We start from the raw sequence: 24533 nt of genomic DNA, 5'->3' as shown, positions 1-24533 counted from the left end.
TGTGTTCCTCCTCCATCTCTGTGTTCCTCCTCCTCCATCTCTGTGTTCCTCCTCCATCTCTGTGTTCCACCTCCATCTCTGTGTTCCTCCTCCTCCATCTCTGTGTTCCTCCTCCATCTCTGTGTTCCACCTCCATCTCTGTGTTCCTCCTCCTCCTCTGTGTTCCTCCTCCTCCATCTCTGTTGCTGTTTGCTGCCCAGGGACGTTGTTTTGTGTTCTCTAAACCTCTCTGATATGAGCCTATACTATATATATATATATATACTATAATATACTGGATATATACTATACTATATATACTATACATATACATTATACCATACTGGATATATACTATAATATATATACTATACTATACATATACATTATACCATACTGGATATATACTATACTATATATACTATACTATACATATACATTATACCATACTGGATATATACTATACTATATATACTATACTATACATATACATTATACCATACTGGATATATACTATACTATATATACTATACTATACTGGATATATACTATACTATATATATATATATATATATATACATTTAGTATACTGGATATATACTATAATATATATATGTACATTTACTAAACTGGATATATACTATCCTATATATATACCCCTCTACCCCTCCTCTCCCCTACCCCTCCTCTCCCCTCCTCCTCCTCCCCTCCTCTACCCCTCCTCTCCCCTCCTCTACCCCTCCTCCTTCCCTCCTCTCCCGCTCCCCTCCTCTCCTCCTCCTCCCCCCCTCATCTCCCCTCCCCCTCCTCTCCCCTACCCCTCTTCTCCCCTCCTCCACCCCTCCTCTCCCCTCCTCCTCCCCTCCTCCTCCTCCTCCTCTCCCCCTCCTCTCCCCCTCCGTGTGACCCGGGGTCCAGTCCTGAGCAGAGTGGGTGGGAAGAAAGGGGGGGGGAGAGGGAGAAAGAGGAGGTGCTGGTGGACAGGGCATGGCTGAGTTCTCCTGGCTTCTCTGCTGCCCCTCAGTGGACAGAGCGTGATACTGCAGCTGCTTGTGGTAGAGGAAGTCTCTGACTAGAGCAGGCTTCACTCTGTCAGAATCCTCAGAGTGGGGTTTCTACATTCTCTGGATGTGATTGGCCAGGTCCACCCCCTTTCATCTTCTCCAAAAGCTCACCCAGACAGAGCCTGTCTTCTCCAATAGCTCACCCAGATATAGCCTGTCTTCTCCCTCCTCCATCTTCTCCAATAGCTCACCCAGACAGAGCCTGTCTTCTCCAATAGCTCACCCAGACAGAGCCTGTCTTCTCCCTCCTCCATCTTCTCCAATAGCTCACCCAGACAGAGCCTGTCTTCTCCCTCCTCCATCTTCTCCAATAGCTCACCCAGACAGAGCCTGTCTTCTCCCTCCTCTATCTTCTCCAATAGCTCACCCAGACAGAGCCTGTCTTCTCCCTCCTCCATCTTCTCCAATAGCTCACCCAGACAGAGCCTGTCTTCTCCCTCCTCCATCTTCTCCAATAGCTCACCCAGACAGAGCCTGTCTTCTCCAATAGCTCACCCAGACAGAGCCTGTCTTCTCCCTCCTCCATCTTCTCCAATAGCTCACCCAGACAGAGCCTGTCTTCCTCCCTCCTCCATCTTCTCCAATAGCTCACCCAGACAGAGCCTGTCTTCTCCCTCCTCCATCTTCTCCAATAGCTCACCCAGACAGAGCCTGTCTTCTCCCTCCTCCATCTTCTCCAATAGCTCACCCAGACAGAGCCTGTCTTCTCCCTCCTCCATCTTCTCCAATAGCTCACCCAGATATAGCCTGTCTTCTCCCTCCTCCATCTTCTCCAATAGCTCACCCAGGCAGAGCCTGTCTTCTCCCTCCTCCATCTTCTCCAATAGCTCACCCAGACAGAGCCTGTCTTCTCCCTCCTCCATCTTCTCCAATAGCTCACCCAGACAGAGCCTGTCTTCTCCCTCCTCCATCTTCTCCAATAGCTCACCCAGACAGAGCCTGTCTTCTCCCTCCTCCATCTTCTCCAATAGCTCACCCAGACAGAGCCTGTCTTCTCCCTCCTCTATCTTCTCCAATAGCTCACCCAGACAGAGCCTGTCTTCTCCCTCCTCTATCTTCTCCAATAGCTCACCCAGATATAGCCTGTCTTCTCCCTCCTCTAGTAGCTCATAGCCGATTAGCCTTTAGCCACCTACCTAGTCCTCCTCTCCCTCTTGTTATTCTTAGCTAGTTTTTAGCCTTCAGCTGTTAGCGGTGTTTAGCCCAGTGACAGAACTCCACCTGTCTTCTCCTCTTCTGTCTCCTCTATTAGCAGTTAGCCGTTAGCGGTTAGCCATTAGCCGTTAGCCAGGCGTAGTGACAGAACACCTGTCTTCTCTCTCCTAGAGCTCTGAGGCTGTTGTCCAATGGCTGAGTGACTCTCAGCTGCAGGTCTACGCTCCAAACTTCATCAGCGCCGGGTATGACATAGCCACCATTAGCAGAATGACCCCAGAGGTAAGGAACCCCTTACCCCTGACCCCTATCCTTTGATCTTAAAGTTAAAGTCACGCTCTAACCACACCCCGTCACCTCACTGATCATAAAGTAGTTGCCTTAGCAACCCCCCCCCCCAATCAGTAACACTGGAGACAGTTCAGATGCATACCCCCCCCCCCCCCCGCCCCGCCCCCCCCGGCACCAGTTTTCACCTAGGACAGTCACTGAGCATGCCCAGAATAATAGTAGATAATGATGTCTCTAACTGGCAACTTTCTGACCCTTAGCTAAGTAGAAACGTACATCATAGACTCTACCCACACACTGACTGGACTCTACCCGCACGCTGACTGGACTCTACCCGCACGCTGACCGGACTCTACCCGCACGCTGACCGGACTCTACCCACACACTGACTGGACTCTACCCACACACTGACTGGACTCTACCCACTGACTGGACTCTACCCACACACTGACTGGACTCTACCACTGACCGTACTCTACCCACACACTGACTGGACTCTACCCACACACTGACTGGACTCTACCCACACACTGACTGGACTCTACCTACACACTGACTGGACTCTACCTACACACTGACTGGACTCTACCTACACACTGACTGGACTCTACCCACACACTGACTGGACTCTACCCACACACTGACAGGACTCTACCCACACACTGACAGGACTCTACCCACACACTGACTGGACTCTACCCACACACTCACTGGACTCTACCCACACACTGACTGGACTCTACCCACACACTCACTGGACTCTACCCACACACTGACTGGACTCTACCACTGACCGTACTCTACCCACACACTCACTGGACTCTACCCACACACTGACTGGACTCTACCCACACACTCACTGGACTCTACCCACACACTCACTGGACTCTACCCACACACTGACTAGACTCTACCCACACACTGACTAGACTCTACCCACACACTGACTGGACTCTACCCACACACTGACTAGACTCTACCCACACACTGACTGGACTCTACCCACACACTGACTGGACTCTACCCACACGCTGACCGTACTCTACCCACACGCTGACTGGACTCTACCCACACACTGACTAGACTCTACCCACACACTGAAGGGACTCTACCCACACTGAAGGGACTCTACCCACACACTGACTGGACTCTACCCACACTGACTGGACTCTACCCACACACTGACTGGACTCTACCCACACACTGACTGGACTCTACCCACACACTCACTGGACTCTACCCACACACTCACTGGACTCTACCCACACACTCACTGGACTCTACCCACACACTCACTGGACTCTACCCACACACTCACTGGACTCTACCCACACACTCACTGGACTCTACCCACACACTCACTGGACTCTACCCACACGCTCACTGGATTCTACCCACACGCTCACTGGACTCTACCCACACACTGACTAGACTCTACCCACACACTGACTAGACTCTACCCACACACTGACTGGACTCTACCTACACACTGGACTCTACCCACACAATGACTGGACTCTACCTACACACTGACTGGACTCTACCCACACGCTGACTGGACTCTACCCACACGCTGACTGGACTCTACCCACACACTGACTGGACTCTACCCACACACTGACTGGACTCTACCCACACACTGACTGGACTCTACCCACACGCTGACTGGACTCTACCCACACACTGACTGGACTCTACCCACACACTGACTGGACTCTACCCACACACTGACTGGACTCTACCCGCACGCTGACTGGACTCTACCCACGTTGACTGGACTCTACCCACACGCTGACTGGACTCTACCCACACGCTGACCGTACTCTACCCACACGCTGACTGGACTCTACCCACACGCTGACCGTACTCTACCCACACGCTGACTAGACTCTACCCACACGTTGACTGGACTCTACCCACACGTTGACTGGATTCTACCCACACGCTGACCGGACTCTACCCACGCTGACTGGACTCTACCCACACACTGACTGGACTCTACCCACACGCTGACTGGACTCTACCCGCACGCTGACTGGACTCTACCCGCACTCTGACCGGACTCTACCCGCACGCTGACCGGACTCTACCCGCACTCTGACCGGACTCTACCCACACGCTGACTGGACTCTACCCGCACTCTGACTGGACTCTACCCACACACTGACTGGACTCTACCCACACACTGACTGGACTCTACCCACACACTGACTAGACTCTACCCACACACTGACTGGACTCTACCCACACACTGACTGGACTCTACCCACACACTGACTGGACTCTACCCACACACTGACTGGACTCTACCCACACACTGACTGGACTCTACCCACACACTGACTGGACTCTACCCACACACTGACTGGACTCTACCCACACACTGACTGGACTCTACCCACACACTGACTGGACTCTACCCACACACTGACTGGACTCTACCCACACACTGACTGGACTCTACCACTGACTGGACTCTACCCACACACTGACTGGACTCTACCCACACTGACTGGACTCTACCCACACTGACTGGACTCTACCCACACTGACTGGACTCTACCCACACACACTGACAGGCAACAAAAGAGTTATCAAATTAAGATCCTACATCTGTATATTAGGATAATTAGAGTATAGTGGAGTGGAGTTGGGAGGAGGCAGACTGTGGGTGGAGCCAGACAGTAGGGTGGGTGGAGCCAGACTGTAGATAGGTGGAGCCATGCTGTGGGTGGAGCCAGACAGTAGGGTGGGTTGATCCAAGCTGTAGATAGGTGGAGCCATGATGTGGGTGTGGCCAGACAGTGTGGTGGGTGGAGCCAGACTGTAGATAGGTGGAGCCATGATGTGGGTGTGGCCAGACAGTGTGGTGGGTGGAGCCAGACTGTAGATAGGTGGAGCCATGATGTGGGTGTGGCCAGACAGTGTGGTGGGTGGAGCCAGACTGTAGATAGGTGGAGCCATGATGTGGGTGTGGCCAGACAGTGTGGTGGGTGGATCCAAGCTGTAGATAGGTGGAGCCATGATGTGGGTGTGGCCAGACAGTGTGGTGGGTGGAGCCAGACTGTAGATAGGTGGAGTCATGATGTGGGTGGAGCTGGGGTCTAGTGATGCTCTACAACGCTTCTTTCTCACTGCCAACATGCTCTCTCTCCTCTTCTTCCTCACTGCCGACATGCTCTCTCTCTCCTCTTCTTCCTCACTGCCGACATGCTCTCTCTCCTCTTCTTCCTCACTGCCAACATGCTCTCTCTCCTCTTCTTTCTCACTGCCGACATGCTCTCTCTCTTCTCTTCTTCCTCACTGCCAACATGCTCTCTCTCTCCTCTTCTTCCTCACTGCCAACATGCTCTCTCTCTCCTCTTCTTCCTCACTGCCGACATGCTCTCTCTCTCCTCTTCTTCCTCACTGCCGACATGCTCTCTCTCTCCTCTTCTTCCTCACTGCCAACATGCTCTCTCTCTCCTCTTCTTCCTCACTGCCGACATGCTCTCTCTCTCCTCTTCTTTCTCACTGCCAACATGCTCTCTCTCTCCTCTTCTTCCTCACTGCCAACATGCTCTCTCTCCTCTTCTTTCTCCCTGCCGACATGCTCTCTCTCTCCTCTTCTTCCTCACTGCCGACATGCTCTCTCTCCTCTTCTTTCTCACTGCCGACATGCTCTCTCTCCTCTTCTTTCTCACTGCCGACATGCTCTCTCTCCTCTTCTTCCTCACTGCCAAGATGCTCTCTCTCCTCTCCTTTCTCACTGCCAACATGCTCTCTCTCCTCTTCTTCCTCACTGCCGACATGCTCTCTCTCTCTCCTCTTCTTTCTCACTGCCGACATGCTCTCTCTCCTCTTCTTTCTCACTGCCGACATGCTCTCTCTCCTCTTCTTCCTCACTGCCAAGATGCTCTCTCTCTCTCCTCTCCTTTCTCACTGCCAACATGCTCTCTCTCCTCTTCTTCCTCACTGCCAAGATGCTCTCTCTCTCTCCTCTCCTTTCTCACTGCCAACATGCTCTCTCTCCTCTTCTTCCTCACTGCCGACATGCTCTCTCTCTCTCCTCTTCTTCCTCACTGCCAACATTCTCTCTCTCCTCTTCTTTCTCACTGCTGACATGCTCTCTCTCTCCTCTTCTTCCTCAAAGCCGACATGCTCTCTCTCTCCTCTTCTTCCTCACTGCCGACATGCTCTCTCTCTCTCCTCTTCTTCCTCACTGCCAACATGCTCTCTCTCTCCTCTTCTTTCTCAATGCTGACATGCTCTCTCTCCTCTTCTTTCTCACTGCCGACATGCTCTCTCTCTCCTCTTCTTCCTCCCTGCTGACATGCTCTCTCTCTCTCCTCTTCTTCCTCACTGCCAACATGCTCTCTCTCTCCTCTTCTTTCTCACTGCTGACATGCTCTCTCTCTCCTCTTCTTCCTCACTGCCAACATGCTCTCTCTCTCCTCTTCTTTCTCACTGCCGAAATGCTCTCTCTCCTCTTCTTCCTCCTCCCTGCCAACATGCTCTCTCTCCTCTTCTTTCTCACTGCCGACATGCTCTCTCTCTCCTCTTCTTCCTCACTGCCAACATGCTCTCTCTCTCCTCTTCTTCCTCACTGCCGACATGCTCTCTCTCTCCTCTTCCTCCTCACTGCCGACATGCTCTCTCTCCTCTTCTTCCTCACTGCCGACATGCTCTCTCTCCTCTTCTTCCTCACTGCCAACATGCTCTCTCTCTCCTCTTCTTCTTCCTCACTGCCGACATGCTCTCTCTCTCCTCTTCTTCCTCACTGCCAACATGCTCTCTCTCCTCTTCTTTCTCACTGCCAACATGCTCTCTCTCTCCTCTTCTTCCTCACTGCCGACATGCTCTCTCTCTCCTCTTCCTCCTCACTGCCGACATGCTCTCTCTCCTCTTCTTCCTCACTGCCGACATGCTCTCTCTCCTCTTCTTCCTCACTGCCAACATGCTCTCTCTCTCTCCTCTTCTTCCTCACTGCCGACATGCTCTCTCTCCTCTTCTTTCTCACTGCCAACATGCTCTCTCTCTCCTCTTCTTCTTCCTCACTGCCGACATGCTCTCTCTCTCCTCTTCTTCCTCACTGCCGACATGCTCTCTCTCTCCTCTTCTTCCTCACTGCCAACATGCTCTCTCTCCTCTTCTTTCTCACTGCCAACATGCTCTCTCTCTCCTCTTCTTCCTCACTGCCAACATGCTCTCTCTCCTCTTCTTTCTCCCTGCCGACATGCTCTCTCTCTCCTCTTCTTCCTCACTGCCGACATGCTCTCTCTCCTCTTCTTTCTCACTGCCGACATGCTCTCTCTCCTCTTCTTCCTCACTGCCGACATGCTCTCTCTCTCCTCTTCTTCCTCACTGCAGACATGCTCTCTCTCCTCTCCTTTCTCACTGCCAACAAGCTCTCTCTCCTCTTCTTCCTCACTGCCGACATGCTCTCTCTCCTCTCCTTTCTCACTGCCAACAAGCTCTCTCTCCTCTTCTTCCTCACTGCCGACATGCTCTCTCTCTCTCCTCTTCTTCCTCACTGCCAACATGCTCTCTCTCCTCTTCTTTCTCACTGCCGACATGCTCTCTCTCCTCTTCTTTCTCACTGCCGACATGCTCTCTCTCCTCTTCTTCCTCACTGCCAAGATGCTCTCTCTCCTCTCCTTTCTCACTGCCAAGATGCTCTCTCTCCTCTTCTTCCTCACTGCCGACAAGCTCTCTCTCTCCTCTTCCTCCTCAATGCCGACATAGTCTCTCTCCTCTTCTTCCTCACTGCCGACATGCTCTCTCTCCTCTTCTTCCTCACTGCCAACATGCTCTCTCTCTCCTCTTCTTCCTCACTGCCAACATGCTCTCTCTCCTCTTCTTTCTCACTGCCAACATGCTCTCTCTCTCCTCTTCTTCTTCCTCACTGCCGACATGCTCTCTCTCTCCTCTTCTTCCTCACTCCCGACATGCTCTCTCTCTCCTCTTCTTCCTCACTGCCAACATGCTCTCTCTCCTCTTCTTTCTCACTGCCAACATGCTCTCTCTCTCCTCTTCTTCCTCACTGCCAACATGCTCTCTCTCCTCTTCTTTCTCCCTGCCGACATGCTCTCTCTCTCCTCTTCTTCCTCACTGCCGACATGCTCTCTCTCCTCTTCTTTCTCACTGCTGACATGCTCTCTCTCCTCTTCTTTCTCACTGCCGACATGCTCTCTCTCCTCTTCTTCCTCACTGCCGACATGCTCTCTCTCTCCTCTTCTTCCTCACTGCCGACATGCTCTCTCTCCTCTCCTTTCTCACTGCCAACAAGCTCTCTCTCCTCTTCTTCCTTACTGCCGACATGCTCTCTCTCCTCTCCTTTCTCACTGCCAACAAGCTCTCTCTCCTCTTCTTCCTCACTGCCGACATGCTCTCTCTCTCTCCTCTTCTTCCTCACTACCAACATGCTCTCTCTCCTCTTCTTTCTCACTGCCGACATGCTCTCTCTCCTCTTCTTCCTCACTGCCGACATGCTGTCTCTCCTCTCCTTTCTCACTGCCAACAAGCTCTCTCTCCTCTTCTTCCTCACTGCCGACATGCTCTCTCTCTCTCCTCTTCTTCCTCACTGCCAACATGCTCTCTCTCCTCTTCTTTCTCACTGCCGACATGCTCTCTCTCCTCTTCTTTCTCACTGCCGACATGCTCTCTCTCCTCTTCTTCCTCACTGCCAAGATGCTCTCTCTCCTCTCCTTTCTCACTGCCAACATGCTCCCTCTCCTCTTCTTCCTCACTGCCGACATGCTCTCCCTCTCCTCTTCCTCCTCACTGCCGACATGCTCTCTCTCCTCTTCTTCCTCACTGCCGACATGCTCTCTCTCCTCTTCTTCCTCACTGCCGACATGCTCTCCCTCTCCTCTTCCTCTTCACTGCCGACATGCTCTCTCTCCTCTTCTTCCTCACTGCCGACATGCTCTCTCTCCTCTCCTTTCTCACTGCCAAGATGCTCTCTCTCCTCTTCTTCCTCACTGCCGACATGCTCTCCCTCTCCTCTTCCTCCTCACTGCCGACATGCTCTCTCTCCTCTTCTTCCTCACTGCCGACATGCTCTCTCTCCTCTTCTTCCTCACTGCCAACATGCTCTCTCTCTCCTCTTCTTCCTCACTGCCAACATGCTCTCTCTCCTCTTCTTTCTCACTGCCAACATGCTCTCTCTCTCCTCTTCTTCTTCCTCACTGCCGACATGCTCTCTCTCTCCTCTTCTTCCTCACTGCCGACATCCTCTCTCTCTCCTCTTCTTCCTCACTGCCAACATGCTCTCTCTCCTCTTCTTTCTCACTGCCAACATGCTCTCTCTCTCCTCTTCTTCCTCACTGCCAACATGCTCTCCCTCCTCTTCTTTCTCCCTGCCGACATGCTCTCTCTCTCCTCTTCTTCCTCACTGCCGACATGCTCTCTCTCCTCTTCTTTCTCACTGCCGACATGCTCTCTCTCCTCTTCTTTCTCACTGCCGACATGCTCTCTCTCCTCTTCTTCCTCACTGCCGACATGCTCTCTCTCTCCTCTTCTTCCTCACTGCCGACATGCTCTCTCTCCTCTCCTTTCTCACTGCCAACAAGCTCTCTCTCCTCTTCTTCCTCACTGCCGACATGCTCTCTCTCCTCTCCTTTCTCACTGCCAACAAGCTCTCTCTCCTCTTCTTCCTCACTGCCGACATGCTCTCTCTCTCTCCTCTTCTTCCTCACTGCCAACATGCTCTCTCTCCTCTTCTTTCTCACTGCCGACATGCTCTCTCTCCTCTTCTTTCTCACTGCCGACATGCTCTCTCTCCTCTTCTTCCTCACTGCCAAGATGCTCTCTCTCCTCTCCTTTCTCACTGCCAACATGCTCTCTCTCCTCTTCTTCCTCACTGCCGACATGCTCTCTCTCTCTCCTCTTCTTCCTCACTGCCAACATTCTCTCTCTCCTCTTCTTTCTCACTGCTGACATGCTCTCTCTCTCCTCTTCTTCCTCAATGCCGACATGCTCTCTCTCTCCTCTTCTTCCTCACTGCCGACATGCTCTCTCTCTCTCCTCTTCTTCCTCACTGCCAACATGCTCTCTCTCTCCTCTTCTTTCTCACTGCTGACATGCTCTCTCTCCTCTTCTTTCTCACTGCCGACATGCTCTCTCTCTCCTGTTCTTCCTCCCTGCTGACATGCTCTCTCTCTCTCCTCTTCTTCCTCACTGCCAACATGCTCTCTCTCTCCTCTTCTTTCTCACTGCTGACATGCTCTCTCTCTCCTCTTCTTCCTCACTGCCAACATGCTCTCTCTCTCCTCTTCTTTCTCACTGCCGAAATGCTCTCTCTCCTCTTCTTCCTCCCTGCCAACATGCTCTCTCTCCTCTTCTTTCTCACTGACGACATGCTCTCTCTCTCCTCTTCTTCCTCACTGCCAACATGCTCTCTCTCTCCTCTTCTTCCTCACTGCCGACATGCTCTCTCTCTCCTCTTCCTCCTCACTGCCGACATGCTCTCTCCTCTTCTTCCTCACTGCCGACATGCTCTCTCTCCTCTTCTTCCTCACTGCCAACATGCTCTCTCTCTCCTCTTCTTCTTCCTCACTGCCGACATGCTCTCTCTCTCTCCTCTTCTTCCTCACTGCCGACATGCTATCTCTCTCCTCTTCTTCCTCACTGCCAACATGCTCTCTCTCCTCTTCTTTCTCACTGCCAACATGCTCTCTCTCTCCTCTTCTTCCTCACTGCCAACATGCTCTCTCTCCTCTTCTTTCTCCCTGCCGACATGCTCTCTCTCTCCTCTTCTTCCTCACTGCCGACATGCTCTCTCTCCTCTTCTTTCTCACTGCCGACATGCTCTCTCTCCTCTTCTTCCTCACTGCCGACATGCTCTCTCTCTCCTCTTCTTCCTCACTGCCGACATGCTCTCTCTCCTCTCCTTTCTCACTGCCAACAAGCTCTCTCTCCTCTTCTTCCTCACTGCCGACATGCTCTCTCTCTCTCCTCTTCTTCCTCACTGCCAACATGCTCTCTCTCCTCTTCTTTCTCACTGCTGACATGCTCTCTCTCCTCTTCTTTCTCACTACCTACATGCTCTCTCTCTCCTCTTCTTCCTCACTGCCGACATGCTCTCTCTCTCCTCTTCTTCCTCACTGCCGACATGCTCTCTCTCTCCTCTTCTTTCTCACTGCCAACATGCTCTCTCTCTCCTCTTCTTTCTCACTGCCAACATGCTCTCTCTCTCCTCTTCTTCCTCACTGCCAACATGCTCTCTCTCTCTCTCCTCTTCTTCCTCACTGCCTACATGCTTTCTCTCTCTCCTCTTCTTCCTCACTGCCAACATGCTCTCTCTCTCTCCTCTTCTTCCTCACTGCCAACATGCTCTCTCTCTCTCCTCTTCTTTCTCACTGCCGACATGCTCTCTCTCTCCTCTTCTTTCTCACTGCCGACATGCTCTCTCTCTCCTCTTCTTCCTCACTGCCAACATGCTCTCTCTCTCTCCTCTTCTTTCTCACTGCCTACCTGCTCTCTCTCTCCTCTTCTTCCTCACTGCCAACATGCTCTCTCTCCTCTTCTTCCTCCCTGCCAACATGCTCTCTCTCTCCTCTTCTTCCTCACTGTCGACATGCTCTCTCTCTCCTCTTCACCTTTATTTTCCTTTGGGGACATTTACCTTCCTCTCCTGTCCTGTGGTACAGCTTGTCACCTGGACACTGTGTGTTTCTGTGGTGTGTCTGTGGTGTCTGTGGTGTGTCTGTGGTGTCTGTAGTGTGCATGTGGTGTCTGTGGTGCATGTGGTGTGCGTGTCGGTTGTGTCTGGTGTCTGTGGTGTCTATGTTTTCTGTGGTGTCTATGGTGTCTGTGGTGTCTGCGGTGTCTCTGTGGTAATGAAGTGTGTGTATCTGTGGTAATGAAGTGTGTGTATCTGTGCTGTCTGGTGTCTGTGGTGTCTGTGGTGTCTCTGTGGTAATGAAGTGTGTGTATCTGTGCTGTCTGGTGTCTGCATTGTCTGTGGTGTCTCTGTGGTAATGAAGTGTGTGTATCTGTGGTAATGAAGTGTGTGTATCTGTGGTAATGAAGTGTGTGTATCTGTGGTAATGAAGTGTGTGTCTCTGTGGTAATGAAGTGTGTGTATCTGTGGTAATGAAGTGTGTGTCTCTGTGGTAATGAAGTGTGTGTCTCTGTGGTAATGAAGTGTGTGTCTCTGTGGTAATGAAGTGTGTGTATCTGTGGTAATGAAGTGTGTGTATCTGTGGTAATGAAGTGTGTGTCTCTGTGGTAATGAAGTGTGTGTATCTGTGGTAATGAAGTGTGTGTATCTGTGGTAATGAAGTGTGTGTATCTGTGGTAATGAAGTGTGTGTCTCTGTGGTAATGAAGTGTGTGTATCTGTGGTAATGAAGTGTGTGTCTCTGTGGTAATGAAGTGTGTGTCTCTGTGGTAATGAAGTGTGTGTCTCTGTGGTAATGAAGTGTGTGTATCTGTGGTAATGAAGTGTGTGTATCTGTGGTAATGAAGTGTGTGTCTCTGTGGACAGTTGGAAAGTGTCTCACCTATTTTTCCTTGGTGTTGTGTGTTTGTGTGGTTCGTGTGTGTGTGTGTGTGTGTGTGTGTGTATGTGTGTGTGTGTGTGTGTGTGTGTGTGTGTGTGTGTGTGTGTGTGTGTGTGTGTGTGTGTGTGTGTGTGTGGTTCGTGTGTGTGTGTGTGTGTGGTTCGTGTGTGTCTGTGTCCGTGTGTGTGTGTGTCTGTGTCCGTGTGTGTGTGTGTCCGTGTGTGTGTGTGTCTGTGTCCGTGTGTGTGTGTGTGTGTGTGTGTGTGTGTGTGTGTGTGTGTGTGTGTGTGTGTGTGTGTGTGTGTGTGTGTGTGTGTGTGTGTGTGTGTGGTTCGTGTGTGTGTGTGTGTGTGTGGTTCGTGTGTGTGTGTGTGTGTGTGTGTGTGTGTGTGTGTGTGTGTGTGTGTGTGTGTGTGTGTGTGTGTGTGTGTGTGTGTCTGTGTCTGTGTCTGTGTCTGTGTCTGTGTCTGTGTCTGTGTCCGTGTGTGTCTGTGTGTGTGTGTGTGTGTGTGTGTGTGTGTGTGTGTGTGTGGTTCATGCGTGTCCGTGTCCGTGTGTGTGCGTGCGTGCGTGTCGTGTGTCGTGTGTCGTGTGTCGTGTGTCTGTGTCTGTGTGTGTGTGTGTGTGTGTGTGTGTGTGTGTGTGTGTGGTTCGTGCGTGTCCGTGTCCGTGTGTGTGTGTGCGTGCGTGCGTGCGTGTCGTGTGTCTGTGTCTGTGTCTGTGTCTGTGTCTGTGTGTGTGTGTGTGTGTGTGTGTGTGTGTGTGTGTGTGTGTGTGTGTGTGTGTGTGTGTGTGTGTAGGATCTCACGGCCATCGGAGTGACCAAACCAGGCCACCGAAAGAAGATGACATCAGAGATCAACAAACTCAGCGTCACCGAGTGGCTCCCTGACCAGAAACCTGTTAGTAACTGACCAGAAACCTGTTAGTAACTGACCAGAGACCTGTTAGTAACTGATCTGAGACCTGTTAGTAACTGACCAGAGACCTGTTAGTAACTGACCGGAGACCTATTAGTAACTGACCAGAAACCTGTTAGTAACTGACCTGAGACCTGTTAGTAACTTACCAGAGACCTGAGACCTGTTAGTAACTGACCTGAGACCTGTTAGTAACTGACCTGAGACCTGTTAGTAACTGACCAGAGACCTGAGACCTGTTAGTAACTGACCTGAGACCTGTTAGTAACTGACCTGAGACCTGTTAGTAACTGACCTGAGACCTGTTAGTAACTGACCAGAGACCTGTTAGTAACTGACCTGAGACCTGTTAGTAACTGACCTGAGACCTGTTAGTAACTGACCAGAGACCTGTTAGTAACTGACCAGAGACCTGTTAGTAACTGACCTGAGACCTGTTAGTAACTGACCAGAGACCTGTTAGTAACTGACCAGAGACCTGTTAGTAACTGACCAGAGACCTGTTAGTAACTGACCAGAGACCTGTTAGTAACTGACCTGAGACCTGTTAGTAACTGACCTGAGACCTGTTAGTAACTGACCAGAGACCTGTTAGTAACTGACCAGAAACCTGTTAGTAACTGACCAGAAACCTGTTAGTAACTGACCTGAGACCTGTTAGTAACTGACCAGAAACCTGTTAGTAACTGACCAGAAACCTGTTAGTAACTGACCTGAGACCTGTTAGTAACTGACCAGAGACCTGTTAGTAACTGACCAGAGACCTGTTAGTAACTGACCTGAGACCTGTTAGTAACTGACCTGAGACCTGTTAGTAACTGACCTGAGACCTGTTAGTAACTGACCTGAGACCTGTTAGTAACTGACCTGAGACCTGTTAGTAACTGACCAAAGACCTGTTAGTAACTGACCAGAGACCTGTTAGTAACTGACCAGAAACCTGTTGGTAACTGACCAGAAACCTGTTAGTAACTGACCTGAGACCTGTTAGTAACTGACCAGAAACCTGTTAGTAACTGACCAGAAACCTGTTAGTAACTGACCTGAGACCTGTTAGTAACTGACCAGAGACCTGTTAGTAACTGACCAGAAACCTGTTAGTAACTGACTTGAGACCTGTTAGTAACTGACCAGAGACCTGTTAGTAACTGACCTGAGACCTGTTAGTAACTGACCTGAGACCTGTTAGTAACTGACCAGAGACCTGTTAGTAACTGACCAGAAACCTGTTAGTAACTGACCAGAAACCTGTTAGTAACTGACCTGAGACCTGTTAGTAACTGACCAGAAACCTGTTAGTAACTGACCAGAAACCTGTTAGTAACTGACCAGAAACCTGTTAGTAACTGACCTGAGACCTGTTAGTAACTGACCAGAGACCTGAGACCTGTTAGTAACTGACCTGAGACCTGTTAGTAACTGACCTGAGACCTGTTAGTAACTGACCAGAGACCTGAGACCTGTTAGTAACTGACCTGAGACCTGTTAGTAACTGACCTGAGACCTGTTAGTAACTGACCTGAGACCTGTTAGTAACTGACCAGAGACCTGTTAGTAACTGACCTGAGACCTGTTAGTAACTGACCTGAGACCTGTTAGTAACTGACCAGAGACCTGTTAGTAACTGACCAGAGACCTGTTAGTAACTGACCAGAGACCTGTTAGTAACTGACCTGAGACCTGTTAGTAACTGACCAGAGACCTGTTAGTAACTGACCAGAAACCTGTTAGTAACTGACCAGAAACCTGTTAGTAACTGACCTGAGACCTGTTAGTAACTGACCAGAAACCTGTTAGTAACTGACCAGAAACCTGTTAGTAACTGACCTGAGACCTGTTAGTAACTGACCAGAGACCTGTTAGTAACTGACCAGAGACCTGTTAGTAACTGACCTGAGACCTGTTAGTAACTGACCTGAGACCTGTTAGTAACTGACCTGAGACCTGTTAGTAACTGACCTGAGACCTGTTAGTAACTGACCAGAGACCTGTTAGTAACTGACCAGAGACCTGTTAGTAACTGACCAGAAACCTGTTGGTAACTGACCAGAAACCTGTTAGTAACTGACCTGAGACCTGTTAGTAACTGACCAGAAACCTGTTAGTAACTGACCAGAAACCTGTTAGTAACTGACCTGAGACCTGTTAGTAACTGACCAGAGACCTGTTAGTAACTGACCAGAGACCTGTTAGTAACTGACCAGAAACCTGTTAGTAACTGACCAGAAACCTGTTAGTAACTGACCTGAGACCTGTTAGTAACTGACCAGAAACCTGTTAGTAACTGACCAGAAACCTGTTAGTAACTGACCAGAAACCTGTTAGTAACTGACCTGAGACCTGTTAGTAACTGACCAGAGACCTGTTAGTAACTGACCAGAAACCTGTTAGCAACTGACCTGAGACCTGTTAGTAACTGACCTGAGACCTGTTAGTAACTGACCAGAGACCTGTTAGTAACTGACCAGAGACCTGTTAGTAACTGACCAGAAACCTGTTAGTAACTGACCAGAAACCTGTTAGTAACTGACCTGAGACCTGTTAGTAACTGACCAGAGACCTGTTAGTAACTGACCAGAAACCTGTTAGTAACTGACCTGAGACCTGTTAGTAACTGACCAGAGACCTGTTAGTAACTGACCAGAGACCTGTTAGTAACTGACCAGAAACCTGTTAGTAACTGACCAGAAACCTGTTAGTAACTAACCAGAGACCTGAGACCTGTTAGTAACTGACCTGAGACCTGTTAGTAACTGACCTGAGACCTGTTAGTAACTGACCTGAGACCTGTTAGTAACTGACCAGAGACCTGTTAGTAACTGACCTGAGACCTGTTAGTAACTGACCTGAAACCTGTTAGTAACTGACCTGAAACCTGTTAGTAACTGACCAGAGACCTGTTAGTAACTGACCAGAGACCTGAGACCTGTTAGTAACTGACCTGAGACCTGTTAGTAACTGACCTGAGACCTGTTAGTAACTGACCTGAGACCTGTTAGTAACTGACCTGAGACCTGTTAGTAACTGACCTGAGACCTGTTAGTAACTGACCTGAGACCTGTTAGTAACTGACATGAGACCTGTTAGTAACTGACCAGAAACCTGTTAGTAACTGACCTGAGACCTGTTAGTAACTGACCTGAGACCTGTTAGTAACTGACCAGAAACCTGTTAGTAACTGACCTGAGACCTGAGACCTGTTAGTAACTAACCAGAGACCTGAGACCTGTTAGTAACTGACCTGAGACCTGTTAGTAACTGACCTGAAACCTGTTAGTAACTGACCTGAGACCTGTTAGTAACTGACCTGAGACCTGTTAGTAACTGACCTGAAACCTGTTAGTAACGATATGGCTGAGCGATATGGCTGAGCCTGTACTAACTATTACTTTTGTGTGTGTGTGTGTGTTTAGTCCAGTCTGGCAGAGTGGTTGTCAGCGATAGGGCTGAGTCAGTACCAGCAGGTTCTGGTGCAGAACGGATATGAAAATATCGACTTCATCACAGATATCACCTGGGAAGACCTGCAGGAGATCGGCATCATCAAGCTAGGTAGGACGCACACACACACACGCACACACACACACACACACACACACACACAGAGATATCACCTGGGATGACCTGCAGGAGATCGGCATCATCAAGCTGGGTAGGACGCAGACGCACACACACACACACGCACACACACACACACACACACACACACACACACACACACACACACACACACATCTCCCTAATACAATAGATGGCTGTAATCACCCCCAGACACATGGCTAATTTGATTGCCCATGTAATCATCTGGCAAAGTGGAGTCTTTTGTTTGAACATGAAGCTAGCTAGCTAGCTAAACAATGAACCATAATCCCAAACCCCATACAGTAAAAACTGATTGTCATAGTTAGCCACCATGCATGAAATGCTGTAGTATGAATCTGCAGGTAGCTAAAGTTAACCAACTATATTCAATGTTAGCTAGCTAACATTAGGCTATAACTACCAATGATAATGTATTTCTGGGATACTAATAATATTACTACACAGATCATACATGTAACGTTAGCTAGCGAGCCAGCAAGCTAATGTTTCGCTAGCGAGCAAGCCAGCAAGCTAACGTTTCGCTAGTTAACGTTTCGCTAGCTAGCGAGCCAGCAAGCTAACATTCGTAAGCTAGCGAGCCAGCAAGCTAACGTTTCGCTAGCTAGCGAGCCAGCAAGCTAACGTTTCGCTAGCTAGCCGAACAGTACATTTTAACTTGCAATGAAAAGGACTTTCTGATTTAAAAAAAATAATGATGAACGTATAATATCTGAAAATGTAGGTAGACTCTTACCCGTAAACATGGATGAACACTTGTTTTGACAAGTCAAGTCACTCCGGGTTCACACTGACCGTGTCCAGAAACTAGTTAAGCGCACCTTTTCCCCCACTAATATTTGTCGATAGATCTGCTAAATTCAGGACAACAATGTTGTTGAGAGTAGGGGCAACATCTTTCGGCAGTTCTCCGTGGCTAAACGTTGTAGCAAGTACACTGAGCAGCTCATGCTATAGACAGAAGGTAACTGACCTGAGACCTGTTAGTAACTGACCTGAGACCTGTTAGTAACTGACCTGAGACCTGTTAGTAACTGACCTGAGACCTGTTAGTAACTGACCTGAGACCTGTTAGTAACTGACCTGAGACCTGTTAGTAACTGACCAGAGACCTGTTAGTAACAGTTCTCAGTTCTCCGTGGCTAAACGTTGTAGCAAGTACACTGAGCAGCTCATGCTATAGACAGAAGCATGCTACAATGGCAGACCAATCCCGAACTCATCTCTCTCGGCATGTCCAGCCCACTCATTATCTCAGCCAATCATGGGCTAGCGGGAAGGTTCCGGGGTCTTTTTGCCGTGTCTGAAACCAACTAGGCTCGTAATTTGACAATTCTATTCATATTTACGGTATACAAGTTTGTTATTAAAGGCACATGAAAGTTCACATGTTCCAGAAGGCATTTATGCCCAAAAAAAACCCCGCATTTTGATCGAAAATAAAAAATTTAAAAAACATTCAAATGCCTCTCCTGTAAAGTAGTGCCACATTGCGCTTCCTGAAATGGCTCACTTATATTAAACTGTTCAATACATATTATACATTATAGGGATTATATATATTATTATTATTATATTATTATTATTATTATATATTATATATTATACATTAGCCGCCTTACACTATGATCTCATGTCACATCTTGTTGTGGTTTGTCCCCACTAGGCCACCAGAAGAAGCTGATGCTAGCTGTGAAGCGATTGGCTGAGATGCAACGTGGCTCTGAGGAGCGGAGCTCCACCAGGAAGAAGCCTCCACCAATCACACAGCAGCAGGACGTGATGTCCGCAGAGAACGTGCCCCCTGACAACGGTGAGGTCCACAATAGAATCAGATAAAGTATTTCACAGTACACTCTAACAACAACTCTTTGGGTTATTTGGTGACCCAGCGACCCTGGTTATTTGGTGACCCAGCGCTGGTTAAATAATGTGAATAAACCGACATGTTTAGGTTGTTTGTGTTAACTATGTCAGATATCTCTCTCCATTTCCCTCCATCTCTCTCTCTCTCTCAATGTCTCTCCATCTCTCTCTCTCTCTCTCTCTCTTCATCTCTCTCTCAATGTCTCTCCATCTCTCTCTCTCTTCATCTCCCTACATCTCTCTCTCTCTCTCTCTTCATCTCCCTACATCTCTCTCTCTCTCTCTCTCTTCATCTCTCCATATCTCTCTCTCCATCATATGTAATATATCTCTCCATCTCCCTCCATCTCTCTCTCCATCATATGTAATATATCGCTCCATCTCCCTCCATCTCTCTCCATCATATGTAATATATCGCTCCATCTCCCTCCATCTCTCTCCATCATATGTAATATATCGCTCCATCTCCCTCCATCTCTCTCCATCATATGTAATATATCGCTCCATCTCCCTCCATCTCTCTCCATCATATGTAATATATCGCTCCATCTCCCTCCATCTCTCTCTCCATCATATGTAATATCTCTCTCCATCTCCCTCTATCTCTCTCCATCATATGTAATATCTCTCTCCATCTCCCTCCATCTCTCTCTCCATCATATGTAATATCTCTCTCCATCTCCCTCCATCTCTCTCCATCATATGTAATATATCTCTCCATCTCCCTCCATCTCTCTCTCCATCATATGTAATATCTCTCTCCATCTCCCTCTATCTCTCTCCATCATATGTAATATATCGCTCCATCTCTCTCCAGAAGTCGTCACTTCTCCCAAGTTGTGCACCTTCCAGGACAGCGAGTTGAGCCCCGAGCTGCAGACGGCGCTGATCCAGCCTAGCCCAGAGGTCAAGGGTCAGAGGACCCGCAGCCTCAGCAAGGATCCCGAGGAGGGAGTAGGGTCAGGGGGTAGAGGAGGAGGAGGAGGAGTGGCCCCTAAGAAGGAGGCTCGGACCATGAGGCAGACCAGCCAAGGGAGCCAGAGGGGCAGCGCCTCGTCCAAACCTCGCCCGCCCTCCCACGCCCACTCAATGCCGGCACCCCCTTACACTCCCCCTCACACCCCCACCAAGAAACCCCTGCACTCCTCCACCTCCGCCCCGGGCCCCTCACCGCAGGCCAAACCCAAATCCTCCCCACAGCTAATACAAGGAGAGAGGCCTGGCTCCCCCCGCTCTCACCCCCAGTCCATCACACACCGCGGGACTCCCAACAGCCAGACTCAGCCCCAGCCTGGTCCTCAGCCCCAGCAGCAACCTTCACCTACTTCCCAATCTCAGCCTACAGCCCAGCCGATGGAGGAAGAGGAGAGGGAGAAGGAGAGGGGGGTTGAGAGGGAGAAGGAGAGGGGGATTGAGAGGGAGAAGGAGAGGGGGATTGAGAGGGGGATTGATAGGGAGAAAGAGAGGGGGATTGAGAGGGAGAAGGAGAGGGGGATTGAGAGGGAGAAGGAGAGGGGGATTGAGAGGGAGAAAGAGAGGGGGATTGAGAGGGAGAAGGAGAGGGGGGTTGAGAGGGAGAAGGAGAGGGGGATTGAGAGGGGGATTGAGAGGGAGAAGGAGAGCACCCTCCAGCGGCAGCCCAGCCCCCAGGTGTCTGTTCCCTTCCTGTGCCTGCCTCCGGAGGCTGAGGGGGGAGACGGGGGAGAGATGGGTGAGGCCCTCCTTAAGAAGCGAGCTAACAGTCTGAATCGCTACGCCGGGTCTGACGGGGAGGTGGAGGAGAGGGGGGGTGGAGGTGCAGGGGCGGGGGCGGGGACAGGAGTGGCCCCTCCAGGGAGGCTAGCAGGGGGAGGGACAGGTAAATACGCCACGGTGACTCACCGGGTCAGCCGCAGCCACTCCGTACGCAACCAGGACAAGAACGTCAACCGCAGCCAATCACAGTCCATCGCCCTGCGGCCCAAGAAGAAAGGCCCGCCCCCTCCGCCTCCCAAACGCTCCAGCTCGGCGATCTCGAACTCCAACCTCACCGACACACACACACTGACGCACACACACACGGCGGACGGGCTGCTGGGCGTGCCCTACAACCCCCAGCGGCGGGCCAGCGACCTGGGTGTATCCGTGGAGACGGCCGTCGTGGATACGGGGAGCGCGGGCAGCGTGAGGAGCATAGCGGCCATGTTGGAAATGTCCTCCATCGGAGGCGGGGCCAAGGGCATGGCTACACAGAGAAACTTCCTACAGGTAGGGAGGTGTTGTGTGTTTCAAAACTCTGTCACTATCTCTGTCTCTCTCACTATCTCTGTCTCTCTCTGTCTCTATCTCTGTCACGATCTCTGTCTCTCTGTGTCACTATCTCTGTCTCTCTGTGTCACTATCTCTGTCTCTCTGTGTCACTATCTCTGTCTCTCTGTCACTATCTCTGTCTCTCTGTGTCACTATCTCTGTCTCTCTGTCTCTCTGTCACTATCTCTGTCTCTCTGTCACTATCTCTGTCTCTCTGTGTCACTATCTCTGTCTCTCTGTCTCTCTCTCTCACTATCTCTGTCTCTATGTCACTATCTCTGTCTCTATGTCACTATCTCTGTCTCTCTGTCACTATCTCTCTCTCTGTCACTATCTCTGTCTCTCTCTCTGTCACTATCTCTCTCTCTCTCACTATCTCTGTCTCTTTCTGTCACTATCTCTGTCATTTTACCCTGCCTTCATGTACATATCTACCTCAAATACCTTATTATTATCTATCCTGATGCCTAGTCACTTTACCCTGCCTTCATGTACATATCTACCTCAAATATCTCATACATCTGCACATTGATCTAGTACTTCCTGTATATAGCTCCACATTGTTCTGGTACTTCCTGTATATAGCTCCACATTGATCTGGTACTTCCTGTATATAGCTCCACATTGATCTGGTACTTCCTGTATATAGCTCCACATTGTTCTGGTACTTCCTGTATATAGCTCCACATTGATCAGGTACTTCCTGTATATAGCTCCACATTGATCTGGTACTTCCTGTATATAGTTCCACATTGATCTGGTACTTCCTGTATATAGCTCCACATTGATCAGGTACTTCCTGTATATAGCTCCACATTGATCTGGTACTTCCTGTATATAGTTCCACATTGATCTGGTACTTCCTGTATATAGCTCCACATTGATCTAGTACTTCCTGTATATAGCTCCACATTGATCTGGTACTTCCTGTATATAGCTCCACATTGATCTGGTACTGGAACTTTCTGTATATAGCTCCACATTGATCTGGTACTTCCTGTATATAGCTCCACATTGATCTGGTACTTCCTGTATATAGCTCCACATTGATCTGGTACTTCCTGTATATAGTTCCAAATTGATGTGGTACTTCCTGTATATAGTTCCACATTGATCTGGTACTTCCTGTATATAGCTCCACATTGATCTGGTACTTCCTGTATATAGCTCCACATTGATCTGGTACTTCCTGTATATAGTTCCACATTGATCTGGTACTTCCTGTATATAGTTCCACATTGATCTGGTACTTCCTGTATATAGCTCCACATTGATCTGGTACTTCCTGTATATAGTTCCACATTGATCTGGTACTTCCTGTATGTAGCTCCACATTGATCTGGTACTTCCTGTATATAGTTCCACATTGATCTGGTACTTCCTGTATATAGCTCCATTTGTGTTTATTGATGTTACCATTTCATATTTATTGTTAAACTCTGCATCGTTGGGTGAGGCTCGTCAGGCATTTCACTGTAAAATCTAAGCAGTTGTATTTGGCGCATGTGACAAATAAAATGTCGATTTGATTTGTAAGCAGCGGGATGCCATTGGTCTGGACGGGGAGGTGGTGAACCGTCGTAGGACCATCAGTGGTCCTGTTACTGAGCTGGTCGCGGCAGCGAGGAGGGACAGACCTACCCCAGCGCCCCTGTCTACCGCACCCCAACCTTCTCCTCACCCTTCTACACCCCAGCTGCCTTCTTCCCCTCGCTCGCCGTCCTCCCCTCGCCCCTCGTCTCCTCACACCCCTTCTTCCGGTAGTTCGGCTGAGAGCCTTCCGTTTGCTGCTGAGAGGAAACAGACTACGAAGAGGCAGAGAGGAGAGGGAGAGGAAGAAGCAGAGGTGAGATAAATATGTTTTTATGATTTTGTATGAAAACATTGAAAACATGAAAAAATATTTTACATTTTTTCTGGGGGGGGGGTTCACAAAATCTAATCTTGTCATTAATAAACTGTGTCGTTATGTTCGTCTCCAGGGCGACGGTGATGGAGACGGTCTCCATGGAGACGGCGTGTTCTCCCTTCCCCCGGATGAGCTGTCCCGGGTCGACGCCACGGCAACCCTGAAACGGCGTCCCCGCTGCAACAAGCCCCACCCCAACGGGTCCCGTTTCACCCTGACGGAGTCTTCCACCGTCAAGCGCCGTCCCAAGAGCAGAGACAAAGAGCCAGAGGGCTTCTCAGAGAGTGGCATCGCAGACATCACCGGGGCCTCCAATACCGGGACCTCCATCACCGGGGCCGTCAACACCGGGGCCGTCAACACCGGGACCTCCAACACCGTGGCCGTCAACACCGGGACCTCCAACACCGGGGCCGTCAACACCGGGGCCGTCAACACCGGGGTCGTCAACACCGGGGCCGTCAACACTGGGGCCACCAACACCGGGGCCGTTACCGGGCCGGAGCCGGGGCCAGCCGTACCGTACGAGAACGGCACCGCCACCGTTAAACGCCGACCGGTGTATGAGATGGGAGAGGCGGAGCCTAGTCCGATCCAGGCTACGCCTCCTCTCAGGGACAGCTCAGACCTGGGAGGATCAGGGGTGGTGGCGCGGGGAGAAGGGGGAGGAGCGGTGACCCCTGTGAGGAAACCCAAACCGCCTGTCTCCCCCAAACCTGTCCTGGCTCAGATGAGGAGACACTCCTCCTCTAGAAGAGTCCCCCTGCCTGGACCAGGAACCCCCGGCAGCCCAGGTACTGTCCTGCACTGGGATTTACTAGCATGTAATAATGATGCCCAGCTCTCAATGTAAAGTTCTCAACTACAGGTCTGTCTGTCGGCTAATCTCCCTCTCTCGCTCCTTCCTCTCTCTCTCTCGCTCCTTCCTCTCTCTCTCTCCCTCCTTCCTCTCTCTCTCTCGCTCCTTCCTCTCT

General features: G+C 50.2%; 1 protein-coding gene across 6 annotated transcripts in view; it reads left to right on the top strand.

Annotated features, from left to right (window-relative positions):
* Nucleotides 1-24533, top strand: part of caskin1 (CASK interacting protein 1) — a 195490-nt gene that overhangs the window by 166785 nt on the left and 4172 nt on the right. For 4 of the 6 annotated variants that reach the window (XM_055896650.1, XM_055896643.1, XM_055896638.1 and 1 more), the window contains 7 exons: nucleotides 2370-2480; nucleotides 13776-13877; nucleotides 17309-17447; nucleotides 19162-19308; nucleotides 20179-21608; nucleotides 23188-23496; nucleotides 23633-24353. In XM_055896650.1, coding sequence (XP_055752625.1) covers nucleotides 2370-2480; nucleotides 13776-13877; nucleotides 17309-17447; nucleotides 19162-19308; nucleotides 20179-21608; nucleotides 23188-23496; nucleotides 23633-24353 — 2959 coding nt within the window. The remainder of the gene's footprint in view (nucleotides 1-2369; nucleotides 2481-13775; nucleotides 13878-17308; nucleotides 17448-19161; nucleotides 19309-20178; nucleotides 21609-23187; nucleotides 23497-23632; nucleotides 24354-24533) is intronic. The other 2 variants (XM_055896619.1, XM_055896631.1) reach the window with 2 other exon arrangements.

Source organism: Salvelinus fontinalis, chromosome 2 (assembly GCF_029448725.1).
Source record: "Salvelinus fontinalis isolate EN_2023a chromosome 2, ASM2944872v1, whole genome shotgun sequence".
In the NCBI taxonomy this organism is placed as follows: Eukaryota; Metazoa; Chordata; class Actinopteri; order Salmoniformes; family Salmonidae; genus Salvelinus; species Salvelinus fontinalis.
The sequence above is the reverse complement of the archived record's forward strand: the minus strand, read 5'-3'. Positions and strand labels throughout refer to the sequence as shown.